The 25,836-nt window shown below is 34.3% G+C and overlaps 2 protein-coding genes across 5 annotated transcripts in view; both read right to left on the bottom strand.

The window, feature by feature from the left end:
• Positions 1–6,817, bottom strand: part of LOC129003805 (kinesin-like protein KIF23) — a 32,018-nt gene extending 25,201 nt beyond the window's left edge. The window contains exon 1 of one of the 3 annotated variants that reach the window (XM_054432115.1): positions 6,495–6,817. The gene's annotated coding sequence lies outside the window, so the exon portion shown is untranslated. Of the gene's footprint in view, positions 1–6,262; positions 6,344–6,494 lie in introns of those variants that run through there. The other 2 variants (XM_054432113.1, XM_054432114.1) reach the window with 2 other exon arrangements.
• Positions 6,818–12,276: 5,459 nt separating this feature from the next.
• Positions 12,277–25,836, bottom strand: part of LOC129002063 (uncharacterized) — a 103,726-nt gene continuing 90,166 nt past the window's right edge. For both annotated transcript variants that reach the window (XM_054429573.1, XM_054429574.1), the window contains 4 exons: positions 18,613–18,680; positions 17,906–17,989; positions 17,147–17,335; positions 12,277–16,493 (listed from right to left, as the gene is read on the bottom strand). In XM_054429573.1, coding sequence (XP_054285548.1) covers positions 16,305–16,493; positions 17,147–17,335; positions 17,906–17,989; positions 18,613–18,680 — 530 coding nt within the window. In that variant the 3' untranslated portion in view covers positions 12,277–16,304. The remainder of the gene's footprint in view (positions 16,494–17,146; positions 17,336–17,905; positions 17,990–18,612; positions 18,681–25,836) is intronic.

A 25,836-nucleotide genomic window follows, 5' to 3' on the forward strand; every position in this document is an offset into this window, starting at 1 on the left:
TATCAATGGCCTGATCCCGCTGCCTCGTCTGGTTGTCCATGGTGTTTAGCAGCTCCATGGTGTCCATCCTTGGGCCCCTGCTATTTTCTATCATGATGAACGACCTCGACCATCAGATGGACACATGGTCATTTGCTATGCAGATGACACTGCTCTCGTACATTCTTCTAAATCTTGAGGAAGCCATCCTTGGAGCAACTCCTCTGTCTGGTTCCAGGCCAATTTTTTGTCCTTAAATGCCTCAAAAACTCAATCCATTATTTTCAGCTTAAAACAATGATCGGTGAGAAAAGATAAGAAGGCGACGTCATTGACCATTAGACCTACGCATAACCACGGTAGTCTAGACTTTACATCCGGCTGGTACGCGTCGCTCACCTTCTCAGTAATTTTGTGTGTGTTTTTTAAATGTTAAACCTAGTGGTCAGTGTTCAATGTTCGTAGTACGTGTTTATTCGTTTTTTAAAAACTATGGCGACCTTCAAATGAAGTGATAATTTCTTGGAAGCCTGAAGATGACTCCACAGAGTTGATAGGCTACCGGTTGCAACATAAGCAATGATTTATATAGCTTAAATGCAGGTATCTTTAAACCATTTAAAAAATTAAAATTCTGCTAAGCTCTTTGGTATCACACAAGTTAACATGGGGCACTCACATTGCACCTGTCTGCTGTAAATTGTCTAGGGGCATTTTTTTACTAAGGAATCTCAAAGTATGTGTTAAGTAGTAAAAAAATACCTACAGAGGGCCTAGCTTTTTCATGGTACCTTTTTCTATGATCTTAGACATGAAAAATTACTTTGGAATTCAAAGAACTAAGTTAGGTAATATACTCTTGGTTAACTTAATGCAATGCTGACTATGATGCAGATTGGAAACAATTTTTTGCAAATAAAGGTATAATGTTGGTACACTTTTTATACGTCTTTGTTTCCTTCTTTTTTGTTAAGAAAGGTCTGGAATACTTTTAAAGAAGAGGTGATTAATCATGCTCACAATACCAGGTACTGAGGATAAAAAAGATACCGGTACCCCATTTGTAAGATTAGGTCACAACTTAACTCTGATCAACTGAGATTAAAACTTTTAAATCACATTGTTTGTTCAGCCTGGACCCAGAGTTTTTCCAAATTCATAAACAATCTCCGAGATCTTCTATTGGCAAATCCACTCACTGATGATATTTTCACCATCCCCAAGAATACTGTAAGTATAGTAGGTAGCCAAGTTTTAAGTAGTAGCTTCACGATGGTAGTAGCTTTCCTGTTTGAGTTTAAGTTAGTTTGTGTACTGTACAGGTTTCACCCTGTATTGTATTGATTGTTATCTCTCAGTTTTCACTTTTTTTTGTCTGTGTGTTTTACTGCTTTGACTATTTTCAGACTGTATGCCTTTTGTATTGCACTTCTTACTTGTACAGATTAGAATAAAATATAATTTTGTTGGCTACCTATTGAATTGTTTTTTTTTCTTAATGGAATAAAGATTTGACTTTGATCAACCCTATTATTAGCTTAGTAAGATCAATGAACAACAAAGAAAACCTTGTGTTTAATAGATTCAATGAAACTTAGCAGTTAGTTTCACCTATGCCTAGGCCAGAGGTAGCCTACCCATCCCCCCCCCCCTCCATCTTATACTGCCCTCTATTTACACCCCCCCCTCCCCAATTTACTTGGCAATTTCTCCTTACCACAAAAAACAAAGATTTCAAGTATTTAGTAAGGTTGAGGTAAAGAAAAACAAACTTGCTTACAATCAAAATGATGTTAAATAGAAAACGTCATTTAACAACACCAAATTATTTCTAACTAATGGACGGATTGGAACTTTTCAATTTAGGCCTACAATTCAGAATCTGAATTAATTGTTAACCAACATGTTCTCAGTATTGCAACAGACAACATCTTCAAAACGTTCAACAATATACTCGGTGAACTACTCTACTCCAACACAGTAGGCTACTCTATTAGGTAATGTAAATTTTTACAGGGCTTAAGAATTCAAACCACTTTAAGGTTGTTTCAAAATCAGACATAGGCCTATATTGAAAACAAAGTCACAAAATAGGGCAGACTAGGAGGGGTTGCTCACCACTTCCAGGCTGCCTTCTACGAAAATTGCCGGACAAAATAGGCTACCCACAATACCTTACCACCAGCACAGAATATTTTTGCGGCAAAGTAATCTTAGAATTCATTTTGTAATAGCCCCAGGATTGCGTTATATTACTAATGATAAATTAAAAGCTGATATTGGACTAACCTATTTTAGTGACGGAGGAGAGTTTTGAAAACATAATGGGATTCATAATTAAAAAAGGTTCAAATACCTGCTATTAAGCAATCCAAATTTGTTGTTAGAACAACTAGTTTCGGTGTCTGTGTGACACCATCATCAGGCTGCACAAGGACAGTTTTCTTTCTTCATACGAAGAGCGTCATATTTACACGAAAATAAATAAACATTTAAAGACGACACAAACACGAACACGAGACATTTATGGTAACTGATCAGTTAAGAAACAGACGACGCTAACCCGGCAGAGTTTGAGTCCAGACTGCGGGTGGTCAGTGCAGTGGTGTACGTCCGTTATCTTATCATGCCAGGTTGCGTCCTATCAATCACACCTCCCCTCTCCAGTAAACCGATGGCAGTGTCATACATATAAGATTAGACGAGAAAAATTGTTGGTCATTTAGTACATTATGGTGGTCAGATTTTACTGCCTTATATCTCAAACTCTTCCAATGTGTTAAGTTTATATCTGTCTTTACAAAAATGTAGAACATCCATATTGCTGCTAATGTTGGTATAATTGTGGCCTTGGAATATTAAATGTTCGGCAAAAGATGATGTTTGGTGGGCTGTTGACGCTTTTGGAATATGCTCTTTGAATCGTTTTGTAAAGGAACGTGCTGTTTGGCCGATGTAATATTTCGTACAATCGGTGCAATTGATCTTGTAAACGCCAGTTACTAACTGTACCTGTTATTGTATCTGTTGTAACTGGCGTTTACAAGATCAATTGCACCGATTGTACGAAATATTACATCGGCCAAACAGCACGTTCCTTTACAAAACGATTCAAAGAGCATATTCCAAAAGCGTCAACAGCCCACCAAAACATCATCTTTTGCCGAACATTTAATATCCCAAGGCCACAATTATACCAACATTAGCAGCAATATGGATGTTCTACATTTTTGTAAAGACAGATATAAACTTAACACATTGGAAGAGTTTAAGATATATAAGGCAGTAAAATCTGACCACCATAATGTACTAAATGACCAACAATTTTTCTCGTCTAATTTTATGTATGACACTGCCATCGGTTTACTGGAGAGGGGAGGTGTGATTGATAGGACGCAACCTGGCATGATAAGATAACGGACGTACACCACTGCACTGACCACCCGCAGTCTGAGACTCAAACTCTGCCGGGTTAGCGTTGTCTGTTTCTTAACTGATCAGTTACCATAAATGTCTCGTGTTCGTGTTTGTGTCGTCTTTAAATGTTTATTTATTTTCGTGTAAATATGACGCTCTTCGTATGAAGAAAGAAAACTGTCCTTGTGCAGCCTGATGATGGTGTCACACAGACACCGAAACTAGTTGTTCTAACAACAAATTTGGATTGCGTAATAGCAGGTATTTGAACCTTTTTTAATATTATTTGGCAATCCGGAGGCTAACAACTACAATGAATTCATAATTAAGTTTTTAGTTCTTAAAATGATTGACAATAACCTCCATATGCTGGATAAATGATGGTCTCGGCATTCTACATTACGGTACTGCAGGAAAGGAACTTTATTAAATAGGCCTACTTTAGAATACATAGGCCTAGTTTTAAATATAAAAAAGACATATAGGCCTAACTAGGGACAGCACACAACAATTGAATGAAAAAATTCAATTAAAACTTATAGGGATGAATCCTATTAGCCTATATTTTCAACACTCTCCTCCGTCACAACAATAGTCAATAATGCAGACGACAATCCAGAGTCCACGTTAGTCCGTCATAACCTGATTCAGTCAACTTCCAGTCCTGCCCGTGGCAATGTACAATTCGTAAATTGATAGGCCTATCTGTAATTGTTTTGTCAGTTTTGTGTTATGTTTGTAACATAGCCTATTCTGACAAAAACTACAGACCGCCGAAACATAGGCCTATGTAGCAAGTAAAATATTACACTACCGTAGGCATGTTGTTGGCGTTTATAGAGAACTAGGTACTTAAAAATGCTATTCCGGGCTGTTTATAAAATTAATACAATCATTATGACAGCTAGCAGAAAGATGTCCCCAGAAAAATTCCAGAGCACCCCTCCCCCTGGCCTAGGCTAGCCTACTCTTTTTTAATCTAGAAGCCCTAAGTATCTCTTTACAAATAGGTCTAGGCATACTTTCAGTAAGCCTGCATAACTTATTTTAAGGTTAAGATATTTTTTTCAAAAATAGGGCGATTTACTTTTTAGACATATAGGCTAGACCCTAAACTTAAGCTTCATCCCCTCCAAGTACCCTAGGCCTAGGTTTAACTTACTCAACGTTACAAGTTATGGAACACTATTGAAACCTCTAAAAACACTTTCAATTCTTAGACTTTAATTTCTAACTAACCTGAATACCAGAAATGACCCGGTATAGATGATAGGTCTAAACATAACTTAATTTTTAAAACAAATGAAGTTTTAGTCCCGAAAGTAAACAAAAACAAAACAAAACCATAACTTAACCCTCCGAGTGTCCATAGTTTAGGCCTTAATGTCCGCCTATTTTTGGCGCATTTGCAAGGTTTAATTAAAACGGATCTGAGAAGCTTAAAACAATGTTAATTCTACTGTTCTATATACCATTTTGTTTGGAAAATCATGGGCTTCAATATTATACATAAAACATAAGGAAAATTTGTTTCAAAAAAATTTTTAGGCAAAAAAAAATATTTTGGAAAATTTTCCAAAAAAAAAATAAGTTCGCGCTCAATGAAATTGTATAAATTATAGGCCTATAAATATTTGAAAATATCCACTTTGCTCTAAATTTTATGAGGATTAGGCCTACAAATAGGCCTATATAATAATATAAGGAAGTAGATTTGCAAATAAATAAGTTATGGGCAAAAAACAGATTTCAGTACATAGCGTTTCAAAGCTAAGAATGCATAGCCTAACCATAGCTAGGAATCTGGCAGATAATTTACATCAATATCACTACCTACTTCTTCAGGATTATCAACCAGCCCTTCAAAATCACTAAAATCTTCTTATAATGCACCACGTAGGCCTATATCACTACTTTTGATTTTTAACACTAAAACAATGATAAACGTAATAAAACACATCAGTCATCGGTCCGAGGGTAACCTAGCTGTTTACAAATACGCACGTCTGCTGTCTGCTACAATTATGATCGGCTCGGAGAACATAAAGCGCTTAGAGACAGACCTCTGGAGAAAGCGTAGAATAACGAAAAGAACGATACCTAACCCGATCCAGTTCAATCCGATTCAGTCAGTCATAGAGCCTTCGCCGTAAACAAAGTGTGTCGCGCGTTGATTTTTCGACGAGTGACGCTCGGAGGGTCAAGTTACTGGTACCTAATTAAAGCTATTGGTGGGTACACACTTCCACAGGCCTAAGTTATCTGTTGGCACAGACAACCGAATGAGCAATTATTGATTATTTGATTGTTTAATTCAATATATCGTTTGGTTAGTTAGGTTAGGTTAACCTTTACCTAACTAACCAAACGATATAGAAAAATAAATAAGTTATATCGATTGATATTTTCATTTGGTTGTTTGTGCCAACAGATAGGCTAAGTATGGAAGTGTACCCCTATTGGTATTTATAAGATTAGTTTAGATTTTGGACCAAAAACGTCATTTGATAATGTTTAAGAACCAGGTCCTTTCAAGTAGCCTATTCGTAGTCAATAACAAGAATAGCCTTACAAGGTCACGCCGGCCACTCTTCCTAGGCCTACACTCATCATCTCCAGTTTGGGTATTAGGCCTATAGGTTAGGCCTAAGTTTACTTGGCTTAAAATACCTACTTACATTTCTTTGGTCGCAATTTCAGAATAAAGTGCCTATTATAATAAAGGCTTACAACAACAAAAAACTGGTTGACATTTTTGGATCTTTTATGTTCTTTCACAACTGCTAGGCCTACATAGACCTAAGTTACACCTAGCTTCCTTCTATGTAACAATTTATAAGCAAAGTTTTAACGTCTAGAAACTAACCTAGAACCTAACACAATCACAAACCGATTTAAAATAGCCTACTTACTTAACTGTACCTCTTAACCAAAATGTGTACATAGGCTAAGTGTAGGCCTAAGTTAAGCATTCAGGCCTAGGCCTAAGTTTAAACCTAAAAAAATTACTGGCATTGGCATTCTTTTATAACACCGTATATGCCTAGGGCCTAACCATAGAATAAATAAACACCATGTTATATTATGGTTTAACTTACCGGTTGTTTTTATTAGAAACCCAAATCATATGGACACCAAGAGGCCTACGAGGACAAACATTCAAATCCTTTCCTTGAACAGAAATATTGGCGTTGGCTCTACTGACTGTGAACTGTAACTGTGTGGTGTGACTCACCCAGTCACCACACCATGTCAAGTCAATAGGCTTTAATTCTAGTTCTACTGTATTGACTAACCAAATCAAATCGAGTCAAAGTCTGAAAATCCTCCTCCTCAGCAATTTGCAAACAAAACAAACTCAAACTGGAAACTAACAACAAACTTCAATTCAAAACATCTAGGCTAATAATCAAATCCAAAAAGTTGGGGAAACACTGATGGATGATTCTCTCTCTGATTGGTTCTTTCTTGGTTGGAGTTTTTCTTTTTACTCTCCTCCATTGCTGCCTCCACTAAATAAGAATTCTTATTTAGTGCTCTGTGGCTGCCTCCCGTCCCGGTCCCAGTTGCACAATTTTTATTTCAGCTGTGGATTTGTAATACGGACAAAATCAATGGCGTCATTTCACCAAATCCTTGGGGAGGGGCAAACACCGGGGGGTATGGAATGGGGGAGGGGTCCGGGGGTTCTCCCCCAGAACATTTTGCAGTTTTGAAACAAAAAAAAGAGGGGTTTAAGCTTATTTCAATTGTCAAAAGCACTTCAAATAAAAACAAAATTATGAGTCAAATTTATTCAAATTTAGGAAGAAAATTAATTAAACCATAGATAAAACATACTCCCTTAGTAGATTTCTCATCCTTATGGAACAGCTGAAGACAATTTTATTGTTAGTTCTGTTCGGTTTTCTGCAGATGTCGTGTTTTGTTTACAATTTGTTTCCCGTTATTACAGCCATTTAAAACCTCGTTTAACCAAATAATACGATCTAATCATAAACAATAACTTGTCCCCTAGTTATATAACCAAACAGTAAAGCACAAATCAAGAAATTAACCCTAAAATAATATAAACAAAGTTTCGTCAACACTAGCGCCCATGTGTCACGTACATGAACTAGACACGAAAAACGTGCTTCAAAATTTACAATGGGATGAGAAGTCTACTTGTGTTGGTTAGTCTATGATTAAACTTACAATCATCGACAACAGACAGAAACATAATTATATGTTGGTAAGTTAGTCATCTAAGAAACGTGATCAATAGTTCCTTGGTGTATTAATATTATGTTTGTTATTAGATTCATGACCAATTTCTCTTGTACAACTAGGTTGTATTCATCGCCTATAGTTTATAACAGTTTATTTTGGTTTTTAAATAAAGCAAGTATTTAAGTACTTAAAAGCAAATCAAATTTTATTATCAATAAAATAATTTTACACAAAAGTACAAAAAGGTTATATTTAACTATATTAAACTGTTAGTCTACAATGTTCAAAATAAATTACGTAAAATTGATACACGTGTATAATTTAAATGCTTGAATAATTCATAAAAGTAAATGACAAAGCAATGCTTCTAAAAAGTCTGCATGTTTATGTATATATAAACTAGAAGTTAACTGTCAACTGTCATGACCTAACCTAACTAACTAACCAAACTAGCTGATAATGAAAAAATGCAGGTTTACTATTCGAAAAATAGTTCTGTTCATAAAATCAAATTATAAATGTCTTAAAATCTAACAAAAGATGTACAGTTAAGAAGTAATCGCATTCTAAGCAAAATCATTGACGAAAATGATAAATTATTTATTATTAGTTTACCTTTTGTTATTTTGTCAGTTTTTGTTTTGTTTGGCTAGGTTTGGCATTGTTACTGTTGTTTGTTATTAGATCATTATATATTGTTGATTTATTTCTAATATAAGCACAAAATTTGTATTATCAATTAAGTCATCCTGAGTTTAATGTTTTGTTTTGTATGCTGTAAAATGGAGATGTCCGTTGGAAATAAATAAATAAATAAATAAAGTTAATGTCACCTCACCTGTGGAATTCGATCTCGTTACCTTCTGCACATCAGTATGGTGCTCTTCCCATTACACCACGAACACGAACACTGTTGGCTGCCCTTCTTCTGTATAGTTGTGGTAATAATTGTGTTCCCTCATCCAATACAGTAGAATTCTCTCATTCAAAATCTGCAGCTGAAATAAAAATTAAGCGCCCCAGTCCTCCTATCCAAGAGTCAAAGACCCCACTACACTACACTACGTAGTGTAGTGGGGTCTTGTCATATCCCATTCCAAGATTCCAAGCAGGGGTTTTACATCACTGAGCTATAATTCTAACTGGAGGTAGCACTGAATGTCAAAGATGCGTGTCGCCAGCCGCCATGTTTGCGTGAGGTGTGAGTTATAAGAAGCCATATTATTGCTATGGCTATTATTATACTTGGCTTAAAACACCTACTTTGTATGGTCGCCATTTCAAAGAAAATTATTAAAGTATTAAAAGTATTCAAGTATGACAAAAATACTCACTGCTATACCAACCTAGTTATAAGAAGCCATGTTATTGCTATGGTAAGAAAACTTACTGCTATACCAACCTAACAAAATCAGCGACTCGCTTTTGACAGACTTCTGCCATGGCAGTGCTACCTCCAGTTATAATTTTAGCTCAGTGTTTTACATGGGCCCAGTTTACGCAAGGCTCATGGGACGCTCCGTGACACACAATTGCTATTGGCTCTCATGGCATGACGTCAATCTCTTCTCTTGAGAGAACACCATTGGCCATTATCGCAACGATACAGTATGTATAGAGCCAACAAGTCTCGGCGGCGGCTCTCGGTTGTGTAAGTGTAGTGGATAGCATACCAGGCTGGTGAACTGAATGTAGCCGGTTCGAATCCCATTGGAAGCACTTACTTTTTGTCAAAGATTTATAGCTTAGAATGTGGTTACTTCTTAACTGTTCATCTTTTATTAGAATTTGAGGCATTTTTAATTTTATTTTATGAACATAACTATTTTTTCGATTAGTACACCTTCATTAGATTTTTTCATTATCAGCAAGTTTGGTTAGGTTATGACAGTTTAATTTTATACCTGATTAGAAAATTATGGTAAAATTAATTTTATTATTTGTCTTAATTTTATAACTAAGTATGACGTCAAGGATCTACGGACCATCAATATGACGTCACGTATACATCCCGTGAGCCTGTTCGGAACGCGAGCCAGTTTTCCATGGGGTTTATTTGTTTTAGCGTGCTTGGTCATGTAGATTTTTACAGTATCGTCAAGGTTTAGCAACATGGTGCAGCAGTATTAATTTTAGCGAATTTCCCATATAGGGAATAACTTAATTGGGAAATGATAGTCCGATTTTGCTGGTTCGCGAACTCGTTTGAATAAATGTAGGTTTACACGTATGTACCAAATTTCATCATAATCGGATCATTTTTGCTGGAGTTATCGTGCTAACGGACACACACATATATATATATATATATATGCCTAAGTATATATATACCTAAGTATATATATATATATATATGTGTGTGTGTGTGTGTCCGTTAGCACGATAACTCGAGCAAAAATGATCCGCAACCTGAACGAGTTCGCGAACCAGCATGATCGGACTATGGGAACAGGGGTTTATGTGGTAAAAATAGGTTTTTTCCCATTTTTATCAAAATTAATGTGTTATGGAGCTTATAATTCTAAAAAAATAGTGCAACCCCCCTTGCTGTAATAATTACGGTTCCAAAGTTATTGCAACTTTTGTTTTTTTTTCAATATATATACTATCATAGATAGTTGAGTGAAAATTTAAAAACGTACGTTTTCAGGAAAAGCACTTTGCAAATTTTTTTCCCCTTTTTTCAAAACTTCTATTATTATTTTTATTTCATTAACATTTGAAGTTTCATAAAATGTCCATGGTAACGCAATATCTTTGGTATTTTTAAAAAAAAGAGCATCTTTAGTGGAGAAACACAAAATCCTGTCACGACCATAACAGACGTTTAAATGAATATTAAAAATAGTTAATATTATTTTTATAACTATGTTTTGCTATAAACTAATTTACTTTTATGACCATTATACAGTAAAAAGGTCACTGAGCTTTTGGTATCTATTTGGTCTTTCTAGAATAAAATAAATAAACTCAAAAAATTGAAAAAAGCCAATAAAATCTTTTTAAATTTGTAAACTCCAAAAAAACTTACCTGAGACCCGAAAAATCGTTATGTTTGTATAGAGCTGTGCTTCTTTTGGGTATAAAACATTGAAATATGACGATATTTTAATTTTTTTAATTTTTATGATAGAAATCATAAACGTGATGGTCAGGGACAAGCGGTACGGTCGTGAAATTTCTGAAATAATCTAAATCTTTCTAAACAATCCTTCAATTATACTGTTAGTTATAATAAAAATAAGTGTTTCAATTGAACTAAACTGTTCAAATTACAATTATATTAAAGTTATTGTCACGACCAAACACACTATAATCCATAAGGATTGGTCGTGAAAAAACCCGCGATGGTCGTGAAACTTTGGTCGTGAAATTACGTGCTATTTGGCTCTGTTCTGGCGGTAGCCCTGCACCTCATGTTCGAGGATACAAAGTGAACTTCTAGGTTAATCTAGCAATTGAAATATCTTATAAACAAAAATTAACACCATGTCTACTTCATCGAATGACTACGGTCATGGACACACCAAAATTACAAAAAACACAATCTTTCCTTTATTAATCTTGTAATTCCTCCTTTCAACTCGAAACGACCGGCACTACAATCCTGACGTAAACCCCGAACTAGTCTCTAAAACCAACTGACTCCATCGACGCCAGGCTTGCCACTGTCGTGCTCCAAAGTTGAAAATTTTTCCCAAATGGTCGTGACGCCAAATCGAGGGACAGACTTATTTTGTCATGGTAGTCAGTTTGCAATGACAATAAAATTATAATATGCTCCTTTTTTGTAAGTTTAATAACCATTGATGACCTAAAAATATGGCTTTATATATTTCGGCATGAATAATTAGTCTAAAAACAGCGTGAAAGTTGGAAAATGTACCCTGGGGACACGTCATGGTCGTGAATTTTGAGACTTTAAAAATATGAAAAAAATACCTAGAACCTATTTAAAACCAAATAAATGTGTGTAACATGTTGCCCCCGTCCCAAAAAATATTAAAACACATAATAATAAACTACAAATCCAGTATCTACGAAGTAAAAGGCCAGGGACATGAAAACGTACGTTTTTAAATTTTCACTCAGTTACTCCCACAGCTTACCCATGATTAAGGTTGTTGACAAGCTTATGGGAGAAAGTATGTGTCAGATTGCTAAAACCGTTTATTTTCATTTAAACCAAAATGTTTATGTTAATTTAAACCAAGTAGCGACAAAAGCTCAAAGTATTTGATATCAATAAATATTCTGCTATGTGGGTATGACTTTGGATAAAAATGTAGGTACTGATAATGTAATGACACGGTTAACACATCTAATATAATAGTAGGCCTATGGAAGTAAAAAATCTCTATTTGATCCAAACCTTAGACATGATCACTTTCCTAATTTTATTCTACCTAAACAATTGCCAGATTAACAGATATCAATATGAGTAGTTTTGAAATTATTAATTAATTTTTTTCTCATACATTGGAATATATAAAGGTGGACGTACCTTAAGTCTGTTTTTAGTCTTTTTAAGTAGTCAATAGATGCCTATGTTTCAAATCACACATAAAATAAAATAAAAAGTTTATGATTTTAAAATGTCTCAAATATTACACAGACACTGGCAGTTAAAAAAAGTAAGAATAGAGGTTATTATAATAAAACAAAATATCATTGTAGAATATTTGTAAATTTTATTTTCACTATAGCGCCATTAAAATTTAACAGTTTTCTACCTGAAAGCACTGTACAAAAACTGCAGCTTGTTAAAATTTTGTTTAAACAACACAAAATCATTTTATAAAAAAGAAAGAACAGTTTAAAACGTGGGAAACTATGGGGTTTTAATTGTACATGTAAATCCATCTTGACAAAATACAAATATTTGTGTTTAGATGAATCTTAATACAATATTATCAAGCACAATGATGCATTTATAATGTCTGATCACAGTTTGCATTTTGAAATTTGTTACTACATCCAAGCTACAGTGCCATTAGATTATAATGTAACATAAGGATTTTACGTCACTGCAGATAGCTGATGTGCATGTTGGAAAGTAGCTAACCGTTTTCTGGCTGCCAAACTAAGGCTTCGTTATACCATCTATTCCAATTATTTCAGATTCTATCCATACCTCTGAGTTTATTTATTTTTATAACCATTTCTTGTGTGCGAGCTTTATAACATAAAACCTAGAGAACAAACAAGAGCCTCTGTTACCTTATTTGAGCTCTTCTTATTAATATATTTTTTTTAGTTGTTGCATGACATTAATTAGTGGCCTTGTTAAAAATCTATTTAAAACTGAAATTGAGGAGAAAATATGTGCAGGAAACCTATATCACAGTTAGATTAACACAGTAATCTCAATAACAAACTTTCAATAGCAAGACACCCTTGACAAGAAGTGGCATTTACAAATACCATAGACAAAATAATTAAATATCGACTGACACTAGCACTTGACGCTGCAGCTGTGTGCGCATTGCGCCGAAACTACACGGCATTCCTAGCGGTGGACGCTAGAATATATGCTAACCGCAGCACTATGCTGTCAGTCTATATTTAATTCTTTTGTCTATGCAAATACCCACGATTTAGTGTTAGTCCTAATCTCATGTTATTGCAAACCTCAATAATAAGTCTACCTTGATAATAAGTCTTTCCCTTGAGAAATTTGCTATCGAGGTTCTACTGTATTGTGAAAATCTTTGGTTAAAACTAAATACTGGTCTGTATTGTGCTTTTGCAAAAATAGTTTAGTATAAGCGAGATTTTTATTTCAATTAATCTTAAAATGTAACCAAAGGTAACATTGTGCATTTCAATGTTTTCTTTAGCAGTTGATTCTTATTCTTGATGATGAGTAGTAGAGTTTTGTCAATCAACTCAAAACTTAATGAGTTGGTCAATACACATGATAGAAATAACATGAGACAAATTAACAAAAATATTATTAAGTTTGCAAATTTTGAATCTATACTATATTAAATATAAAAACCGTATGTTAAATAACATTTTTTGTATAAATGATAAATAATTCTTTTTGTGTTTTTGTATAGTTGCATGACTTTGCGAATATACAAGTTTATTCTGTAACTTAGAATTTACTATAGTGAATTTCACGATAATTCTAAGTTAAAATGCCAATAGTTCACACTTGTCTTAAATTAAGCAGTGTACGGTATATCACACAACTGGTCACAAGTAAACTCTCAGCTAAGGTAAAATTGAGTAAATTTGGTTTGGAAAATCTACACTACTTCATACACATGACACTTTTACAATGGCCAAACAAACTAAAAATTAAGCTATCGATGTATTAGAGTTAAGTACTAACTATTATAAACACTTGAGAAATAGAGGATTAAACTTAGACATTTACAAAAATAATGAATGATATTTTCATTTTAGAATAAACTTCTTAAGTTTAATAGGTTGATTTGGTGAAAATGAGCAATCTACACTTAAAAAGGTTTGTTTGAAAAGAAAAAAAATGTTTAGTAGTTTATTATTATGAAACATGGGATAACTTTAAGTCTGTTGATTTTTCAATTCCACCCCTTGGAAGCAGACTTAAAGATGTAAAATTTTTTTGAGCACTTCCAATATTCTGCCTCTGACGAAATATATCTCTGTTTTTAATAACATGGCAGCCAATCACATAAATCCAATAGTGAAAACCACTTTTTCTTGTCATGAGGTAGCACTTTCAGCAAACTTTTTGTTTTTATTAAAACTAAACATAAACAAAATTAATATAAAGGATAAGAGGAACACATTGAAATTCATATCATGATAAGCATGTCTTTATCATTATTATTTAACAGTTAATAAGTCTAGAACCTCTAGAACTTTATAAAATGAAACCCAGCTTAAAACCGGCTCAAGTTATACAAAGACAAAATAATTTTTGGATTTGCTCAAAGTAATTTTGTATTTTTAATATTTGTCAATTCAAAGATGATTTGACATAAAAAATGACAATTGCTATACAAAAAGTATTAAAAGTGACGGTATTTTTAAAATCTAAGTCCAATACAAAATAATGTTCTATATAAATAATTTAATAAGATATAAAGTTCAATAGTGATCACATTTCTATAATCAAGCAACTTTAAGACTACCTACGTAAGTGTACAAGTTCAAAATCTCTTGGCAAAATCACATATTAAAATCACCCAAGTCAGTTATTTAGCTTGGAGAAATTGCAAAATCAAACTACTTCTCTGTACAAAAGCTTGTCAAAGTATCATATATTAACAATTACAGTAATATCTCGCCATTTTGGTTGTTGAAAACATACTGTCAACCAATTTTACAATCGTAAGTACATTCTTTTATTAACATTGAAAAACAAGGGATCGTTATAAAAGTATACGATTTCAAAAACTTCTGTACAAATTTAGATATTTACAGCAAATATTTTGTAATTTAACTGAGTAGCTTAACACATGTGACTAAATCCAATTGTCATAAACAAATTATGCCTTGGAAACATTTGTAACAAGACAACTGTTCTTGCTTCTAAAATCAACATGCCATAGGTTATGCTTTGATTTTGAGACAGCTTTGGTAAAGACTTATGTAATTGACAGTATTTACTGGACTCTAAACGATATTCAATAGGAAATAATCTTACACAGCTAACATTACATCTAAAAACAAGGTTTATGAAACAACGAACATTACCTAAGATTGGGATTTTGATAGTATCCGTGGGCTTACCTGTTATACAATACTGCCAAATACTAGTCAAGTAATAAGAGGACCAATTTTACGGTATATGTAGTAGAAAGTATTACATGTTAAAAAGGGTGAAAAGTTCTCTGTTGTGAAGTTGTTCTTTTTTTAAATGCTGATGTAGTCCCTTTTGTACATGATCAAATCTAATCAAAATTAACCCTTTGAGTGCCAACGTCCGGGGAACCGGACGTTTTTAAAACGAGCCAAAAGTGCCGACGTCCGGCCGACCGGACGTTTTTAGAACGAGCCAAAAGTGCCAACGTCCGGCTGACCGGACGTTTCGTAATGATCGAACAGTTGTCATAACAACCGAATGGATACTCGGATTCTTTTAACCCATATATTAACATTGAGTCGAAAGTTACTAGATGCAATACATTGATTTTCGTTGGTCGAAATATCGAAAATTCGATTTTTACGAAATTTTAACCTAAAAATCGCCAGATCGCGCTCGGCATTTTTAGCGCGACCTTCGGGAAAAATCATCGGCATTTTTTGAGCGTTACTTTTATTTCTCGCCTGGCACTCTAAGGGTTAAAACTGCATGAATTAAGCACTGCTGCCTACACAACATCTTACTAAAATGCCATATTTCTTACTCATTGAAACATTTAAATAAATCAAACTAATTGATTTTTTGAAACCAGTTTTAGTGAGGATACAAGGATTCTAGATAGAACTGTCTTAAAAAACTTAGTTTTGTGTAAATTGGATTTAATCTTTCATTGTGTAATCAGCAAGCAATCACATTCATGAGGTAAGCCTACTGATCTAACCATCCTTGAATCTTAACCAAGAGCCAATACCAATGTACCATACCTGATCAAAAAACTTAATAATTTGTTGCAGTACATATTTTCAAACTAAATCAGCACATACACCTTAGCGGTAAAACTGGTGTCGAAACCTCGAAGTGGAAAATGTTTGACAACGTAACACTGAGTGTGCGGCTAGAAGGTGGTGTCGTGATCCTGGTCAGGCTGGAGGAGCGGGCTGCTCTCTCCGGAGGGGAGGGGAAACGGCATGGCGGGGGTGAGACGGGAGGACGGGGTGGATGGGGCGGAGCGGCTGAGCCAATGACGACCTCGGGTTAGCGGCATGTACAGCTTCAACCTACTGCTGCTCCCACTTCCTCCACTCTGTAACAATAAAGACTACTGTTGTATCATTGCTTGGACATAAAATTTATGTTGTGAATTGGTATCTCAGCGATGTCGTATATTTGCACTGATTTTGATCCACATAGAAGATATATTTAGCCTATGGTTGATGTTAATATGTTTTTTTTTTATTCACCAATACATTTCAAATCTTGTTCTGTACTATGGGTCACCCATACAGCCTAAAAATATTATAGTTACTCCCATCCCTTACTCACAGAGTTGTTGACAGGCAAGTCAGGGCCACTTTTTAAATGAGGGGGGGGGGACAAATGCAAGATTAAAATTGGCCACCTGGATATTTTAAAATATTTTGAAAACATATTGGAATATGCCTGTATTCCATAAACAATTACTTAAACAAACAGCTAAACCACTCCGGTATTTTAATGTGATTATGCTGAACGATTAGACTATAGATAGGTACCCTGACACAAAAGGGTATCCTTTTCAATATACCTTTAGAGGATGAGAATCGTAGAGTAGGCCACTTTGGTAGTTTTACTCAAGGTATATTTACAGCGCAAAGCCAACATTGGGTGATTGGATATTAAATAATAACAGTTCATAGTATTGAAGATCAACTGAACTCCTGTTTGACCCATCCAATAATATCTACCCTAGCATCATACCTGGTGGTGGGGCAACTGGTTGATTTTGTGCAGAAGTTGCCGCACCTCCAACGTTGGAGTGGTGGCTTGAGGGGGGGAGTCCAAGGGTAGGGGGCCCAACCCCCCTACAGAGCTGACAGCTGATAACCCCCCTGGAGCTTCACATTGGGACATCAACACACAGCTGTGCGCCTGACAGGAACTCAGTGACTGCAAATAACACAGTAAAAATCAACTGGAAAATGACAGTCATCAGTGGTGATTGACCACACCAAAGTAAAAATCCAATTCATCTAGTAAATCCAATCGAGCTTAATATAATGCATAAAGGTACAGAAAGTTCAAGTACCATCACTAGGGTTGTCAGGGGAGTTAAAAGCTCACTGCATGACAACAAATATGTTTACAGTGGTGTTGATTGCATGACTGCCTCCCATAAGACTTGTACTGCAAGGTAATCATGGAGAGGAATATACTCTTCACCACTGAACAGCATCATGATGATAACAACTTCAATGCAGGAGTTGATAAATAATGTTGCATTGCAAATTTCAATTACGTTACTTAAGCGAGAATAATACACCTGTATTAAATGGAATAACCTTATTTGGGAAAGAAAATAAGGTAGAATCCTTCCAGCAGTCCGTTGATGAAAGACAGCTGAATTAAGATTCGGTCTACTGAAAACCGATACACTTTTTTGACAGCTGGGTAGAAAATATTTGACTAAACGAAAATATCAAAAATGTTGTAACTACAACAAATTAAGTAACGCATTACCTGGTCAAAGGGTGTGTTGCTGGCTTGAATCTGATCTACACTATCAGGAGCGCTGGAGTAGGGAGGGGGAACCAGACTGTTGGCCTATAACATAAACAGTCACAGTAACATATCAAATTCAAATTTTCAATCTCTGTTTGATATTCTTACCTTACCTACTTGGCCACTAAAAACATAAGCAGATTTTTTTCATCGCCAACATTGTCCCTCCAAATTCCCATATAGAGAATAAGCAATTTTTTTTAACCTTCCCTATTGGAGGTGGAATCACTACCGGTAGCGTTTCAAGATATTTTTTAAAACAGGGACCCCTACTTGGCATATTTTTTACCTCAATGTGTGTTTAAAATGGGTATGGATTATTATAAGTAGAATAATATCTTGTGCAGTTTTTAGTTGATGGATTAAGCCCACCTGTTACTGTAGTAGGCCAAAGCCATATGTCTCAAAAGATTATTTTTAGGTCCATAAAAACTTACATTTGGAAATTAAAATAAATGCATGTTAATGTAAATAGGGTGATTCCTAATTTTGCTTTTTGTTTTTCTAGGATTTGGCAAAGAACAACAGACTTGAAGAAACTAGGAGTTAATTTACCGAAAACGGTATAATTTGGATTTATATTTATAAATATAATGCAAAACTTAAAAGAATAAATAAAACAGAAAGAATACATTGGTTGTTAAAAGATACTAAGCGGTACCTACCTCATTTGTGGCGTTACAGAAGAGGCTGGAGCTGAGGGAATCTGCAGTGCTGGTTGCTGATAGGGATCCTGCACAAATAAATACAAATATCAGAACATTGCAGTAATTTACTTCTCCAGATATTTTACAATTCTCTCTCTCTCTCTCTCTCTCTCTCTCTCTCTCTCTCTCTCTCTCTCTATGTCCAGCATCTGGTGCTTTGCGGGGATACTTGTTTGTATGGTCACTTGTGGGAACTCTGCCATTTTTAGTGTTAGAAAGAATCCAGTGAGAGAAGATTGTTAGATAAAATTTTAGCAGTTGTTTTTTGTGGCCCTCTCTCAAAAATTCGTCCATTTACCAAGTGCCGATTTTTGTCCTTGTGGGGCTATAACGGTCACTATGAGAGAGGATTTACGAGGATATGTGAGAGGAATTAGTGGGGATATAAGAGAGAACATTCAGAGGATATAACGGTCATTGTAAGAGAGGGCATAGTGAGGATATGTGAGAGGGATATGTGGGGATATAAGAGAGGAATTTATAAGGCTATAAGAGAGGAGCATGTGGGGATATAAGAGAGGAATTTATAAGGATATGAGAGAGGGGCATGTGGGGATAAATGAGAGGGTTTTGTGAGGATATATGAGGGGGACTTGTGGGAATATAAGAGAGGACTTTATGGCGATATGAGAAAAGAGTTGATAGTTCTACAGTTACTTGGGTTTGTGCGATAGTGATTATCCAGGAGACACAAGAGAGGGCGTTATGAGGATATGAGAGCGGATCTTGTGGAGATATACAAGATAGATATTTGTGGGGTTATGTAGGCCTATAAATAGTTTTTGAGAATGTTAGACGGTGAAATAGGATACCAAGTAACTTTCAATGGATATAAGAGAGGGATTTGTGGGACTGTAAGAGGAACTTTACGGCGATATCTCAGAGGGTTTTGTGGAGGTATGAGAATGAAATTAGGAGGACACGTAAAAACAGTTCATGCTAAATGTTTAAGGGTAATATAATTAATTGAATGGTCTTAAGAAATTATTCAAACACTAGACTAATGATTTATCACGCTTTATTTTCATCAATTTTACAGTATGGAACAGTATGGAAAAATTCAAGCTTTGGGGCGTCACCTCTGGTTCGTATCAACTTTTTAAACTTCAAAAAATAATACTTAGAATAATGTTTTCAAACCCGTAAAACATTCTTGCAAACAACTTTTTAAAGAACTAAAAATTCTAACCGTCCCTAATTTGTATATTCTTAAATGTTTATTGTATGTGAAATCAAATTTCGAAAAACTCCTCAGTGAAAATAATCGGCACAATTATAACACTATATTTAATAAAGATTTTCAATATCCTATACACAGATCAAATCTTGTGGAGAGGACACCTTCTTATATGGGTAAAAGATGTTTTTACTATTTGCCTGGGTTCAACGAATCAATCATAGGATTAGTATCTTTTAAGGAAACATTGTTTAGTTTTTGTTGGAAAATAATTATTTTAGTATAGATCTGTTTCTCGAAGACAAATCTATGTGAATTGTTTTTTTTTTTACTATGTATTTATTTTTACCAATTAGCTAGTTTATCTTAGTATAGTTTGACAATGTCGGCTGTGCCAGAGCATTTGAAAAAAACGTTATGTGACAATAAAGATGACTTTGACTTTGTATAAGTATAAGCAATGGTTTAAATAAATATATAAAAAAATTACCATGTATACATACATGAATATTCATGTCCGTACCCCCGTCATTAATATTATGTATGTGAGGCAAATGTTGACACCACTTTACCTGGAATATATTCTTATATTCCTTAGACAACGTTATAACTGAAGATTTAATTATAAGTTTTATAAAATTTCGGATAAATGTATTTTAATGTGCATACAATTTGTTCAATAGTAACATACAGTATTTTCATCATTTTTATGTTGATATTATATAATTTCATATGCAGGTTAAATACGCACCATCTGAGATCCCTGTCTCAGATAGTGTTATAATGCTATTCATAAAAGTCGTCACTTCAAGTTGATACCGCAACATAGTGTTATCATTCATTGTGGTGTTGAGCTTAACTTGTTGTAATTAAACGATTACAATAGGCTTGCATTCAAGCATGGCCGCCTCCAAAGAAGGCAATGTGGTCTTTGAGCTTGCAATACTGCAATCCCAGTCACCCCATCATGACACCATCAGGTGCTTTTTTCTGCAACCCATATTTCTGTAGATATTTTTGCAGGAAACTCACATCGAACCAGCCAAAAAAACTTTTGTGGTGTTGCTAATTCTAGATGGCGTGAAAGCCTAAAAGTCCATTTGTTATGGCTTCAAAAGTAACATTACTTGATTTATCTATTCTTGTTTCTAATCAATGTAAGTGTCTATTTTTTCCAGTATAGCAAAGAATGACCTTTTTTTATTACTGGAGTGTATAGTAGTAGTTGTAACTAGAGTTATAACAGTTTTTATAATTAATATTGCAACATTCAATAAACATAAAAAAACTGGATTTAATAATAAATATTTATACTACGTCATACATTTTTCATATTTTATGTCATATTTTGGAATATAATTACGTTTTTAATATTAAAATAATAATCATCAACTACTTTTTATACTTATGTAATTTACTGGTTTATGTCGTTAAATTCTTTTGTTATTGAAGTAATTTGTTAAACTGCATGGACAAATACGACATCATGAAAAATACAAGGTAACTAGACTGTTTATTCAAACCGTCTGAAAACATGTTAATAATGTTTGAGATATTACCAGATTACTCTCTAAGGATTAAAATAAAACATTTTCTTTCAAAAATCATTATTGTTTTTTTTTTTAAATTACATTATTAATTAAGTATAATATATACAAATAGTGTAGTATATTATTAAATAAATTGCTAAAACACTGTGGCATAAAAATATACTGACAAACAATACAGTAATGTAAATTGAACTTAACCTAAAAATTGGGAATAAAGTATAATCATCTTACTATAGTAAAAATAAGTAAAAATTTTCAGTGTAGCCCTTCAGAAAGTAACTATAGAATGTACCGGTAGAAATTTAACAGAAGTATTAAGTTTCAACTATTAAACTGTATAAATAATAACTTTCAAAAGATCTAAGGGCACAAAACAATAATTTTAATAACGTAGTGTTTCTTGTCTGTATTGCAACGCTCACATTAATTATTCAGATGTCTTTTGGGGTTAGTAAAACGTTACGCATGTTTGTTGTGAACTGTTTGTATATTTCATCGTTTGACAAGCCCCAAAAACATCTTAAGGACCGAGGCAATTATTGCTTAATGTAAGAAGAAAATAATTCTCTCCTCTAAAAGACACGTTTAGAATAAAACCTAAAATGGTAGTGGTAGAAAATGGTCGTACAAACATAAAACATATCAATCATAAAACCCTAAGGCTTATAAGCCATTGAAAACCTTTGTAAATAACAGTAAACATTACATTGGGTGTTTAAATTCATAAACAAATTCAACTCATACAATGCAGCACCACGAAAAACGACAGATAATACCAACATTTTAAAACTGGCATTACAAATAAAACAACTAATGTGATAGTTTAAACATTACTGTTGGTGTTTAAATTCATAAACGAATCATACATTGGAGGACTATGAAAAACGACAGATAATACCAACATGTTTAAACTGGCATTATGGATAAGTTAAAAATGATACAACACAGTAAAAACAACTAATGTGATAATTTGTTCAGGCTTTTCTGTGTTCGTTCCTGTACTATTGCGTTTACCTTTCATTTGATCTTCAGGTAATTTCCTATTCCTTGCAGCTCAGGAAATCTCTTTAAACGTTCTTCGCACCTTTTTTTTGGTTGGAGGTCTGTGTTAAAATTGAATCAACTATTCTTTAATAACACTCACACAATAATAACTTTTATTTACTTTTTTATCATAACAAAACTAGATATATAACATATGATTTTATAAAACAGGTAATAAGTAAATTGGATGATGTTGTAACTCCAACACACCCTCTCAACATCATGCCTAGTAAAGTCCTAGGTAAAAGAGTGATCTTTTAAACACTTGCCCTAGAAGTGGCTTTGTTAAAAGGTCCGCTTGATTATTTTCACTTGGACAGTATTCCAGAAATACTTCGTTCTTACTTATCATTTCTCGGACGTAATGTTTTCGAATATCTAAATGTTTTATTCTAGCACTCATCTTTTCATTTTCAATAAACTTGATACAGCTCTGATTGTCTTCAAATATTACTGTAGGATTTTCTTGGGGGAAACCCATATCTTTCAACAATAGTCTTAACCACACTACTTCTTGAGTGGCTAAGCTTGCGGCCATGAATTCAGCTTCTGTTGAAGAAAGAGTGACATTGGTCTGTTTTTTGCTAATCCAGTTTATAGTGCTGTTTCCTAACTTGTACATCATTCCGCTGATTGATTTTCTATCTGCTAAATCACCCCCCCAATCAGCATCTACATAGCATGACAATTTCAATTCTTTTTCCACCCCTAATTTTAATTTCTTGTCAATGGTACTTTTCAGATATCTTATTATTCGCTTTACAGCATTCCAATCACTTTGGGTGGGTTTTTCAACTCTTCTAGCTAGAATTCCAACAGCTGACAAAATATCCGGTCTTGATGTCACTGCAAGATAAAGAAGTGATCCTATTGCCTTCCTGTACATTTTGTTATCTGGCAGATCTGGTGACATAGCTGTTGAGTTGATAAATCCAACTTCCATTGGTGTTCTTGCTGGTTTACTGTTTTCCAGTCCATGTTCAATTATGACTTTATTTATTTTTCTTCTTTGGTGAATGTAAAAGTCTCCATCCATCTTATCAATTTCAACTCCTAAGTAGTTGTGAACAACTCCTAAGTCTTTCATTTCAAAGCATTGTGTCAGTTTTTGAAATGTTTTCTTGACATTTTCAATTGATCCAACACACAAAATGTCATCAACATGAACCACTACATATGTATAATTTCCATCAGTATTACTCGTATATAAACAAGGGTCAGAATTGCTTTTTTCAAATCCCATGCTCATCATTGTTGTATTCAGTGTTTCATTCCAGGCCCGAGCTGCTTGTTTTAGCCCATAAATTGATTTCTTCAATTTATAAACTTTATCTTCATTGTCAGATTTCACAAAACCTTCGGCCTGTTGCATATATATTTCTTCTTCTAACTTTCCATTTAAAAAGGCTGTTTTTACATCAAAATGATGCACAGTGAGATCTTTTGTCGCTGCTATGGTTAGTAAAATTCTCACTGTTGTTGAATTAACAACAGGAGCAAATATTTCATCATAGTCTTCTCCATATTTCTGTGAGTAACCTTTGGCTACTAAACGTGCCTTATAGCGCTCAACCATACCGTCATCTCCATACTTTGCTTTAAATATCCATTTACATCCAACTGCTGTTTTCTGTGGAGGTAAATCTACAAGTTCCCATGTATCATTTTTTAATAAGGCTTCCATTTCTTCTTGAGCTGCTACAACCCATTGTTTTTTCTCAGGTTCAGACAATTTCTCCAATTGTTTCCAAGATTTTGGTTCAATCACATTTCCTTGAGCTATTAATGATAGTCTGTTAGGAGGAACACCTTTTGTTTTTCTTTCAGATTTTCTTACTTTCATGTTAATATCATTGTTCTGATGATCATCTCCATTATTATCCCCATCAATCATATATGGCTCGTCATGTTCAATCTCTTCCATTTCATTTGACATATGTTCTTTAGTTTCATTTGTTGATGTTTGCCTATCATCAAGTACATTTTTCTCATCAGTACCTTTTGGTTGATCAACTTGAACACTTCTTTGATTTTCTTCGACCTTTTCATGTCTTTGGAGTAAACTGTCTACAGGCAATACCCTAAAGCTCGAATTAGTATGATTTGCATCGACATGTGGAAAGGAAGATGTGTCAAAAACTACATCTCGAGTTGTAATGATTTTCCTATCTTCGGGTAACCACATCCTCCAGCCCTTTGATACATCTGAGTAACCAACAAATATCCCTTCTTTTGCTCTTGATTGAAACTTGTCATTTGTCTTGTCTAGGATAAAACCTTTACAACCAAACTTTTTTAGATATGAAACATTTGGAATTTTCCTATACCATCTATGATATGGTAATACACCATCGATTGCATCTGATGGGCATCTATTCCTAACATGAGCTGCTGTTGCAACTGCCTCTGCCCAAAACGTTTGAGGAAGATTTGCTTCAATGAGCAAACATCTTGCCATGTCGTTTAATGTACGATTCATCCGTTCAGCCACTCCGTTTTGTTGAGGCGTTCCGCTACATGTTAATCTTCTCTGAATACCATTACAATTCAAAAATCCATCGAACTCTCTGTTAACATACTCTCCTCCATTGTCTGTTTGAAGATATTTAATTTTTCTTCCAGTAAAATTTTCTACTTTGTTCTTGTACTTTTTGAAAGAATCTAATGCATCACTTTTCTTCTTCAAAAAGTAAACTTCAACCCATCTTGAGCTATCATCAATAAAAGTAATGAAATATTGAGATTTTCCATGTGACTCAGTTTTCATCGGTCCACAGATGTCAGAGTGAATAATGTCCAACACTTCAGATGTTCTTTCACTTTTAGGAAAGGGTCTTTTTGTAAATTTTCCTTGAATACACACCTCACATTGTGGAATAAGCTCTTTTGTGTTCACTTTAATACCTTTAACCATATTTAAATTGATTATTCTTTTCAAGTCTCCAAAGTTCAAGTGTCCAAAATGTTGGTGCCAAGACAATAGACTTGATTTTTCACAGCTTATATTCATTTCTTCACTACTCTCTTGTACGTAATAAAGTCCATTTAACCTATTCGCATGGATCTTTGTCTGTCCATTCTGATCTATTATCAAAGCAGCATCTTTTTTAAACAAAACTTGATACCCATGGTCAGTAATTTTAGCTACAGACATCAGGTTTGTTCGAAGTTCTGGTACATACAAAGTGTCATACAAATTAACGCTTAGATTTGTACTCCCATTTAAAATGTTCATATTAACTGTTCCAACCCCTCTTGCATCAGTTGATGAATTGTTGGCAAGAGATATACTTCTTCCATTTGCAGGCTTGTACTTGGTAAATTTACTGTTCACATGAGTCATATGTGAAGTGCATCCACTGTCCAAACACCACTGTATATCTTTCATTGACAAGTTTCCAAAATAACTGT

This window comes from Macrosteles quadrilineatus, unplaced genomic scaffold, assembly GCF_028750875.1.
Source record: "Macrosteles quadrilineatus isolate MER2022 unplaced genomic scaffold, UCM_ALF_1.0 Scaffold_9__3_contigs__length_116548681, whole genome shotgun sequence".
NCBI lineage: Eukaryota > Metazoa > Arthropoda > Insecta > Hemiptera > Cicadellidae > Macrosteles > Macrosteles quadrilineatus.